The 10,072-nt window shown below is 61.2% G+C and overlaps 1 protein-coding gene across 2 annotated transcripts; it reads left to right on the top strand.

The window, feature by feature from the left end:
* The first annotated feature begins 3,019 nt into the window (after window positions 1-3,019).
* On the top strand, window positions 3,020-7,822 carry PTMA (prothymosin alpha). 2 transcript variants are annotated; one of them, XM_041768160.1, is made up of 5 exons: window positions 3,020-3,248; window positions 5,841-5,912; window positions 6,154-6,250; window positions 6,748-6,821; window positions 7,072-7,822. In XM_041768160.1, exons 1-5 carry the CDS (start codon window positions 3,204-3,206, stop codon window positions 7,117-7,119), a joined length of 336 nt encoding a protein of 111 aa, XP_041624094.1. In that variant the 5' UTR covers window positions 3,020-3,203; the 3' UTR covers window positions 7,120-7,822. The 2 variants fall into 2 exon arrangements, with proteins under 2 accessions (XP_041624094.1, XP_041624095.1); XM_041768161.1 differs by having other exon boundaries at window positions 3,023-3,248; window positions 6,157-6,250.
* The last annotated feature ends 2,250 nt before the right edge of the window (window positions 7,823-10,072 follow it).

The raw sequence follows: 10,072 nt of genomic DNA, 5'->3' as shown, positions 1-10,072 counted from the left end.
TGCAGGGAACCTGCTTCTCCCTCTGCCTGTGTCTCTGCCTGTTTCTCATGAATAAATAAAAAATCTTAAAAAAAAAAAAAAAAAAAAAAAAGGATTTTCACCCCGGTCTGGTCACTGATTCATTTGGTCACTTGCTATAACCCCTTGGTCTGCTTTTTTGATTTGTTACAAGTAAAGTGATAGCATATTAGAGGTTGAAGGTACAAATTTGCAGATTTTCAATTGGTTTTGACCTACAAAAACATCAGTTTCATAGGATTCAACCCTATAATTGTCCTGTCTACCTTGCAAGGTGCAGAGGATAAATGAAAATGTTTGAAGCATGAGCCGAAGATTCACTGCTATGTACACAGCAGGCACCCAGTGAGTGCTTGGTGAATGTAAATACCGGTTCCAGAACCAGGTGGGCATGAACCCTCCTTACCGCTTCTAGCAAAACCAACTGCCTGGGGACAGGGTCAGGCAAAGCAGTTCTTCGAGGGAAATTCACGCACATTCGGCTCTTTCCGGATGTTTCCGCCAGTGCATTCCATTCCCTCCCCTCCCCCGCCCAGAATCCAGAAGTCATGTCCAGTTTTCGGCTTGGACACAGAGACAACTGCCCAAAGCCACCATCCAGGGAGGGAAGAAGCCTCAATCGCTTAGATGTGGCATAGACTAAGTTCTCCAAGCATCCGGCTTTTGTGGACCGAACAGTCCCTTCTAGGGTAACCACAGCTTAATGGATGCACCGCAGGCAGAAGGCTCTGTCCCGCCTCATCTGCGTCGCCGCACAAGCCCTCCTCTTCTGCGAGGCTGTGGCACAAAGGAGGGGGTCGCAGCGACAGCGGCCAAAGAGCCCTTTCCTCCTCTGGGGCGAAGGGCGGACCCAGGTCTGAGCGCACTAAACGCAACTGGCCGGGGGCGGGGGCGGGGGGCGGGGGGGGGCGAACAAAGAGTTGGGACGCGTGGTCCTCGGGGACACCCTCGTGAGCCCCTTGGGTTGGAGCGCGCCCACCTGCGGGGACAATCCCCTTCCAGCCATTGGGGTGCCCGGGGTGGGGGGTGGGGGCAGGACTGAGGCCCGCGGGCGCCCCCTCCCGCTGCCGCGTACCCGGGACGGGATGGCGACCGCCAAGCAACAGGAGGCGGCGCGGCTGTCCCGCCCTGTCCAGCACCTGTCCTGCGTTCCTCCCGGCCAAAGGACAGGGAGCCCGGGCTTCTCTCTTCCCCGCGCACAGGTCGCTGGAGAAAGCCCCCACGGCCAGGCCGCCAGGTGTGAACCAGGATGCGGGCCTGACGCGTGCGGCACCGGGGACGTGGGGCGGGGGGCCCAGACCCGGGTGGCGCCCCGGTGGGCCCGAGGCGGCGGCCGGCGGCTGCGTGGGCGGCCCAGCGCAGGGGTCTCGCGGTGGGAACGGGGTCGGCGAGCCCCTGGCCTAGGAGAACCGAGAGGGGCGCCTCAGGCTCTCCGGCCGTTCCTCGCTTGAAGCTCTACGGGACTTGGCATCCGTCCCTCCTCCGCGACTTCAGACTCCGGGTTTTCTCCATTTCCAGATCCGCGGCCCCAAGAGACAGACAGCGGAACCCGCCAATGGCGGGGCGCAAAGCGTCAACTTTGTGTTCGCCCGCCACTCTCAGCCAGTGTGCGCCCGTTCCTCCGGAGTCCCGCCTTCCGTGTCGGGCGCCCCCTTCTGGCAAGACAGGGATGAACCTTATCTGTCGCCATGTTGAGTGCGGCAGTTATTTTTTTTCTGGAACACTTTCCCACCTGTTCTAGTCTATCTTCCCACACAACTGGTCTCGCAGCCCGACAGTCAATTGCGGTGGCGGTGAGGAGGGTGTGATCTGCGGTTTCCGGCTCGTTTGCGCGATCGGGGCGCCACGTCACGCCACGCTTGCCGAGCCCAGCGCCATCTTGAGTGTGGCGCCTTGATGGTTCCCTTCTCAGGGCTCCGCGTGGTTCCCTAAATGGCGCCCCAAACTTCAAGGAGTCCCCAAGGACTAGAGCAACCGGTCTAAGGGGCGATTGTTTGCCCCGGCAAACTCTCAGGGTGTAAGTTCATACGCCCCTCGCAGCGCCTGAAGTGCGGAGAGCGGGCCGGCTCGATGGCCGGGCCTGTTAGGAGGCTCCCCGAGGCTGGCGCGACGGCAGTGACCGCTCGGGGCAGGCGCAGTCCAGGGCGCTGGAGTGCGGGGCCGGCTGTGTGGTGCGACGCCCGTGGGCTGCCCTGCTCGAAGGCAGGAGCCCGCACCGGCCCGCGAGTGCCCTCGAAGCATGAATTCCACCCAGGGCGTGTGTGTGCGTGTGCCTGGCACGGAGCCCACTCGGCGGCTGGCTCAGGCGGCCAATGCTGGGGGCGGGCAGCGGGGCCACCTCTTCGAAGACCCGGGGCGCCTGGGGCCGGGCAGGGGGCGTGGAGGAGGTAGAGACGGGGCGGCCCAGGAGCGCGGCCCTGGGCCTCGAGCCCTCGCTGCTCGTCGCAGGGCTCCCACCCCCTCGCCCTGGGACGATTCTTGGTCGAAGGTGCCCCGGCGCGGGGGGCGGGCACCTCCCCGGGCACAGCACAGGGCGCCGCCCCGGGCGAGCGCGGCCCAGCACCCGGCCTTCCCCTCCCCCTCGCTGGCAGCCGTCGTGCGCGCCGGCCGCCGCCTCCTCTTCCCTCCCCCTCCTTCCGAGCAGCCGTGGGGAGGGGAGGAGGGGGGCTGGGCGGGCGGCTTTGCCGCGCTTTGGCTTTCTGCGTCAGCAGCCCCAGCAAAACAGCGGCGGGAGCGCGCGCCCCGAGCGCGCTCGTGCGCCCTTCCCCCGCGGCGCCGGCGCCGCCGAGACCCGGCAAACTAAGGCCCTGAATGACAGTGCGGCCGGCGACTGCGCAGCGCGGGACGCACCAAGGCACTGCCGCTTTAAGCACGCTTGCCCATTGTTCGGAATCGAGCCAATGAGAGCGCGCCCGCTCCCTGCGCTCAGCCAATAGCATTCGGGCAGAGGAGGCCGAGGGCCGCCCACTAATCTATATTAAAGGTTCTGGCGCCGCGTGAGTTCCCCACTGGCTGCTCTGAAAAGCCATCTTTGCATTGTTCCTGTGTCCGGCTCCCCGTTCGCCGCAACCACCTCCGCCGCGCGCCTCCTCCGCCACCGCGGACTCCGGCAGCTCCCTCGCCAGAGTCCTCGAACTCTTGCTCTCTTCTTAATCCGCCGCATCGGATCACCGGCGTGCCCCATCATGTCAGACGCGGCCGTGGACACCAGCTCCGAGATCACCACCAAGGTGAGGCTGGACGCCGCCCGCCCCTTCGGGCTCCGCGCGCTGCTGCCGCCGGAGCGGTGTTTGGCGCGCGCGGCCGCCGGGCTGCCCCGAACCCGGTTTCGCTTTCTCCGGCGGAGGGACCTCTCGCCCCCGGCCTAGGCCCCCAGGCAGCCCACTCTTTTGTGTGCGGGGGAGGGGGCGGGAAGCACCGCGGCAGACGCGATGCCCGTCGGGGAGTGGGCCGGGCGCCCTCGGGGCTCCGGGTGGCGGGCGCGGGGGTTCAGCGACTCGGGTGGCGGGTGCTCCACGGTTCCTGAAACTTGTTTGTGACTCGTCTGGAAGGTGGCGGGAGACGAGGGGCCGGGCTGGGGGGTCGTCAGCCCGCAGGGCGCACGGAAATAACTTTGAAACTCGAGCGCGTTTGGGATCGGAAGTGCCGGTGGCGGGGGGGGGGGGGGCGCGTGCGGGCGCGGGCCGGCTGCGGGAAGTGGCGGCTCCGCAACGAGCGCCCGCCGGCGGCGCTGCTCTTTGTTCGGAGCCCGGCCGCCTCGTTTCGCGCCTTGCGGTCGGTCCGAGGTGGTTTATGTGGACCGCGGTCCGCCAAGGCGGCGTGGGGCAGCGGGTCGGCCGACCGCGACGTCGATTGTCTGCGCGGAGGTGTGAAGGTCTCCTCCGCCCTGGGTGCCCGCAGGAAGGGCGGGGGTAGGCTCCTCCGGGAGGAGTGCGCCCGGGAGCAGCCGCCCAGCTCCAATAATTCACCAGCGGTGCCGGGCTTGGCTGTGGAGGAGGCGAGCCCACGCGCCTTTGGGGAGGAAACGGAAAGTGAGGAACGGCGCGCCGGGGCGACGATGGGCGCCCCCCGCGGCTGCCCGGGAGCACCGTGTGCGCGGCCGCCCCGGAGCCGACGCGGACGAACAAAAGCTGTGGCCGGGGCTGGCCGGCGGCGGGGTCGCGCCGGGCGCCGGGGCTTGTCGGGGCCTGACGCTTCCGAGCTCACTGCCCTCGGTTTTGGGGTCCTGCGCGTTTGGCGCAGCGCCGGTTCTGCGCGCCGGGTCGTTCCGGCGGCCCGCGCGGGGAGCGTCTCCGTCTTCGCCCTCGGCGGGAGCGCGGCACCCGGACGCAGATCGGTTTTTTTCACCCAAGGTTCTGGTCCGTGCCCCTGTGGGTCCGGGCGGGAGTCACCTTGGCGTCTCCTTAACCTCTATGCCCGTGGCGTCACCTCTGGCTTTCTCCCAGGGGTGACTCCCCCGGCGGAGCGGAGCTTGCGCCCGGGATCTCCGCAAGGGCTCCAGCCGGCCCCCTCCGGGCCCAGCCCGAGAACTAGTTGGGTGGGGGGAGGGTCGGCCCTCCCCGGCGCGGACGTTCGCTTCCCTGCAAGGTGCTTTCCCGCCGGGAGCAATAAATAGCCCCGTGGACCGCGCGTCCCCGACGGCCTCGGGCTGCGGGACTGCAAAAGCCCCGCGGACTTCGGGGCGGCCTCCCGCGGGACTTTGCCCGCCAAATGCAGAGAGAGGGGCCCGCGCGTGGAGGCCTGCGGTGGAAGCGTCGAGAGGCCCGGAAAGGCTGGCGCGCAGGTCGCGCGGCGGCCGGGCCCGCGCAGCCCGCAGGCTCCGGGTCTCCAGGGTCAGGGGCGCACTCGGCGGCCCCGGGCCACGTGCTCCGCGCGCGCGGTGCGTGCCGAGGCCCGCGCGCAAAGCCCGCCGGGCGGGGGCTGCGCGCCTGCGCGCCGCGTTCTCCCCGCCCCCACCCGCTCCCCGGGGCTTCGGCCGCCAGGGGGCGGGAGCGGGCGGCGCCGGGGTTCGCGGCCCGCCGGCCGGTGGTAATGGGGTCGACAGGTGCCCCGGGGCCGCTCGCTGGACGGAGGCCGAGCTGCGCCCGGCCCGGCGCCTGTTTGTGTTGGCGGCTGGATCGGCAGGGCCAGGTGGAAAAAGTTACTGGGCTTCGGGCGCCAGCGGCGCGCCGGCCTCTGGGAAGCCGGCGGCGTCCGCCCCTCGAGGTGCGCGGTGACCAAGAGCTCCGGGGGCCGCTGTGCAGCCAGCCAGGGCGTTGGTGGGCTCGGGGTTTGCAGAGACCTGCGCCCGAAGGCCTGGCCGGGGAGCTGACGGCCGGCGGTGAGGACTCCCCCGCCCCTTCCCGGGCCGGCCCGCCCACGGGCTTCTCCCGCAGCGCCCCGGCCCTCCCTCCATTACCTTATTTATTTATGGCACATACCTGCTGTCTTCCAAGAAGGACTTGTGAGGCGGAGCTCTCTGGTTGGAAACCAGTCTGCGAAGGGAGTGCGAGTGGAGTGTTCCCGGGCTCGTCTGCCCGGCCAGACGGGTTTATGGCTGCGGTGCCACATGGCTCTTCCCTGTCTGCAGATGCAGGAGTAGGGGCAGTGGGAGCAACTGCAGAGGGTTCTTTTTTTTGTTTGTTTTTTTGGTGTTTCTTCAGAGTTGAGAAATTGGAAACTCTGACCACAAACTGGGTATCCTGTGGCTCCCCCTTCCTGTATTTCCAAGCGTAACACGGGGCTGTTAGGACATCAGATCAGTGCGCCCTTTTGAGTCCTGGGCCTCTTTACCAGCTCAGGGGTTCTCAAAAGACTTACTGGTTCCCTCTTACTTTTTGAAGGACTTAAAGGAGAAGAAGGAAGTTGTGGAGGAGGCAGAGAATGGAAGAGACGCGCCTGCTAATGGGAACGCTGTGAGTGTCTTGCCCGTGCTGCCCTAGCTGCTCCTGGGTGGAAGTGCTCTCCAGCTTGGGTTTAGTCTGGGGTGAGCGAGGAGGCTGTCCTTGGGTAGTTCCTGTATCACGGTCTTCTGCTGGAACATTAGGAAGAGGAGTTAAGGTCTTGTGCCTGGTCTGGGGCCCCGGGTGCATTGGGTGGGTCTGGGGGAAGGGGTGGTGATCTGTTATTAACAACCTGGTATGTTTTTCTGTCGAGGAGAATGAGGAAAATGGGGAGCAGGAGGCTGACAATGAGGTAGATGAAGAAGAGGAGGAAGGAGGGGAGGAAGAGGAGGAGGAGGAGGAAGGTGATGGTGAGTAGCCTTGTTTGTCTCCCTTTTTAGCGGGTACTTTTCTTCCCTGGACTTGTCTAGCAAAGGGGCAGGAATTGAGAATTCCTGGGGTGCAGATGGGTTGGACCACCTGCAGCTGGGTTTGTACAGTGCAGTTGGACTCTGGTTTTGGGCTAGTGAAGCTGTGCCCACATACCCTCACTCCCACCAGGTGATCCACGTGCTGATTTGTTATTCTGTCCTGTTTGGGTGCAGCTGCTTGGGTCCTCTTTGCTCCTAGAGACCAATGCCTACATGGGTGGCGCGGTACCCTGAATGCCTGGTTTGTCAGGCAGCAGAGATAAGGAATACGCTTCTTCCTTGGCGAATCTGTCACTGGGAGGTCTCCTGAGGAGCTGCAGTGTTGTCATGCCCCCACCCCACCCAAGTTTGGGCTGTCACTGGGCGGGTAGGGTACACGGATTCTTCTGGTTGGTTGAGAAAGGAAGTGTGGTTTACTCTGGGGTTTGGTTCTACAGGAGAGGAAGAGGATGGAGATGAAGATGAGGAGGCAGAGGCAGCTACGGGCAAACGGGCAGCTGAAGATGATGAGGTGGGTTCTGGCTTGGGTGGGGTCAGGATCTGAGGCACTATATATAGCCAGAGGGGCTGATTCGGACTTGGGTGGTGTGGTCCCAAAAGGCTCCCTTATCTAGAGCAGGAACAGGAAAGAACTCTAGGCCTGGCTTTTCCAGAGCTCTGGAAGCCTCTGGAGTGGCGAGTGCTTGGTCCTGGCCTCTCCCCATAGGAGTTGGGGCGGGTCCAATGGGCTGCAGGGGCCTTGACCTCCTTTCTCTGTGCAGGATGACGACGTCGACACCAAGAAGCAGAAGACTGATGAGGATGACTAGACAGCAAAAAAAAGGAAAAGTTAAACTTAACAAAAAAAAAAGGCCACCGTGACCTATTCACCCTCCACTTCCCGTCTCAGAATCTAAACGTGGTCACCTTCGAGTAGAGAGTCCCGCCCGCCTGCCCAACGCGGGCAGCGCCACCCGCAGATGACACACGCTCTCCGCCACCCAACCAAAACCACAACGTGAATTTGCAACAGGGGAGGAAAAAAGAACCAAAACTTCCAAGGCCCTGCTTTTTTTCTTAAAAGTACTTTAAAAAGGAAAATTTGTTTGTATTTTTTATTTACATTTTATATTTTTGTACATATTGTTAGGGGTCAGCCATTTTTAATGATCTCGGATGACCAAACCAGCCTTTGGAGCGTTCTCTGTCCTACTTCTGACTTTACTTGTGGTGTGACCATGTTCATTATAATCTCAAAGGAGAAAAAAAACCTTGTAAAAAAAGCAAAAACAACAACAAAAAAACAATCTTATTCCGAGCATTCCAGTAACTTTTTTTGTGTATGTACTTAGCTGTACTATAAGTAGTTGGTTTGTATGAGATGGTTAAAAAGGCCAAAGATAAAAGGTTTCTTTTTTTCCTTTTTTGTCTATGAAGTTGCTGTTTATTTTTTTTGGCCTGTTTGATGTATGTGTGAAACAATGTTGTCCAACAATAAACCGGAATTTTATTTTGCTGAGTTGTTCTAACAAAGCTGTCTCAAGCCTGGTTTTTCGGTGTTTCAGTTTGGACTTTTCTGGGGAGAGGCAAGGATGGGAGGGGGAGGATTGGGAGGATCTTGAGCTGGAACACAGCTGTATTTCCTGGGGATAGTGGGCTGAAGACCCAAGTTGGCAAGGAGGATGGGTTATGCCATTTGGGCAGCTAGGTGGGTGGCCATGGTGGTCAAGGGCTGAGCTGCAGCTGGTCACCAAGACCTGGCAGGAGGGCACTGGCCTTAGGGCTTGTGAAGGGGATGCTGCTTGTCTGGGTTGGTCTACTGAATGTACCAAGAGCCTTTTCCCAGGACCACACCAATGGATACCATGTGGGCCAGGGTGCCCTGGAAGGCAAAGTCCGTGTCCTCGGGCCCTCCAGATGGACAGGCTACATGTGGCACTGCAGTCTTGGAGGCCCTGGGGTTGGGGTGGATGGGTGGTAGCATGGGCCAAGACCTCAAGACAAGCACCCCGCAGTGGGACAACCAGTAACTTGGCCTTCTCAATTGAGGCCTCACCCAGTTAGCTTGGTGACTGTGGCTCCCCCTGGTGGTGGCAGGTGGCAGGTGCCACCTTGTCCCTTCGGACTTCTAGTGGCAGTAACTGCAGATTTACCCTAATCCTCCAAGCTCTGCCCTGGAGAAAGGAGGTAGGACCTTGGTTAGGCACGCGGCCAGCCTTCCACTTGAGCACAGTTGGAGATGGTGGGTGGGCTCTTCGGATTTTCAGACGTAGAGTTGGGAGCAGTAAGCGAGTCAAAACCTCACAAGTGAGGGTGAGCAGAAGCTCAAGCCCTCGGGAAAGCAAGCTATCAGCCCACTAAGCCTGTGGTTTGTCAGCTGGCCTGGGGCCTGCAGATGCACTTCACAAGCAGAAGCCCCCTGCAAGTGTCCAGTGTGCCCCCGAGTCAGGTGGTACCCATTCTCTAGGAGGTCAGCGAGGGATGACCTAGCTGTTGGTACTGGGGAGGGCCCCTGGCTAACAGGCTGCAGGGCCCACTTCCAGGGGCAATATGTTCACTGAGCACAGAACAGTATGGGTCCTGCTCCCACCTCTGCCACCAGCTGGGCGATCCTAGGCTGCCTTTGTCCCTCCTGATTGCAATCTTTTTTTTTTTTTTTTTTTTTTAATATTTTATTTATTGAGAGAGAGCACAAGCATGGGGAGAAGTGGAGGAAGAGGGAGAAGCAGACTGCTGAGCAGGGAGCCAGACATGGGGCTGGATCCCAGGGCCATGGGATCATGACCTGAGCCAAAGGCAGATGCTCAACCAACTGAGCTACTCAGGTGCCCCTGATTGCAGTCTTTAAAAAAAAAATTTTTTTTTAAAGACTTACTTGAGAGCACAAGTGGGGGGAGCAGCAGGCAGAGGGAGAGGGAGAAGCAGGCTCCTGGCTGAACAGGGACCCCACTGGGGGGCTCGGTCCCAGGACCCTGAGACCATTACCTGAGCCGAAGGCAGATGCTTCACCAACTGAGCCACCCAGGCCCCCATGTTTGTTTTGGGAAGAGGGAGAGAGAATCTCCAGAAGACTCCCTGCTGTGCAGGGGGCTCAATCCATCCTGTGTCCCTGAGATGATGACCCGAGCCACCAAGAGTCAGACGCTGAACCAACTGAGCCATCCGGGTGCCCCCTGAGTGCAGTCTTAAAGATACCTTTCTTTTAAGAGTCCAAGTGAGACACTCAGCGCTGCAAGGGAAAGGGGGGTTGGTCTGAACTGGGGGGCACAGAACCCTCCTCCGGAAGGACACCTCTCAGGCTGGAGTGCCCAAGGCAGTAGTGGCTGTGGGCAGAAGACCAGGTGGGCACAGAAGCCAGGCACCCTCCCTATGCCCTCCTGCCCCCCAGCACTCTGGCCATGTGGCACTTCTTGCCTCACATTTGAGTTGACTCACTGTTTTATACAATAGAAGAACCCTGGGACCCCAGGACCTGCTGACATCTGCCCCCCATTGCCCTCCTGTCTTCCTCTACCCTCCCCCCCTCCCAGGCCCCCACTTTCTTCATTAGGGAGCCTTCAAGACACCTATGGGCAGCAGGGGGTGGGAGGATGGTGCAGCTGAGGTACCATCCACAACTCCTTAAGGACGATCTATGGATAAGGGGACCCTGAGCACAAAGACAGGGGGACCTGATAGCAGGGAGGGCTTCCCTGGGGAGGTGGCATGGAAGCTGAGACTGGAAGGGCCAGGAGGATGAAAGAGGAGATGGGGGACAGGTTGGGGGGCCAGAGCACTGTGCAT

This window comes from Vulpes lagopus, chromosome 8 (genome assembly GCF_018345385.1).
Source record: "Vulpes lagopus strain Blue_001 chromosome 8, ASM1834538v1, whole genome shotgun sequence".
NCBI lineage: Eukaryota > Metazoa > Chordata > Mammalia > Carnivora > Canidae > Vulpes > Vulpes lagopus.
This window is presented reverse-complemented; position numbering and strand designations above follow the sequence as displayed.

What these genes read in the sequence shown, in the direction of transcription:
- PTMA (XM_041768160.1), top strand. Translation starts at nt 3,204, where the DNA reads ATGTCAGACGCGGCCGTGGACACCAGCTCCGAGATCACCACCAAG. An exon ending in GCTCCGAGATCACCACCAAG is followed by an intron (nt 3,249 to 5,840) that starts GTGAGGCTGGAC and finishes TACTTTTTGAAG; the next exon opens with GACTTAAAGGAGAAGAAGGA. An exon ending in GGAGGAGGAGGAAGGTGATG is followed by an intron (nt 6,251 to 6,747) that starts GTGAGTAGCCTT and finishes TTGGTTCTACAG; the next exon opens with GAGAGGAAGAGGATGGAGAT.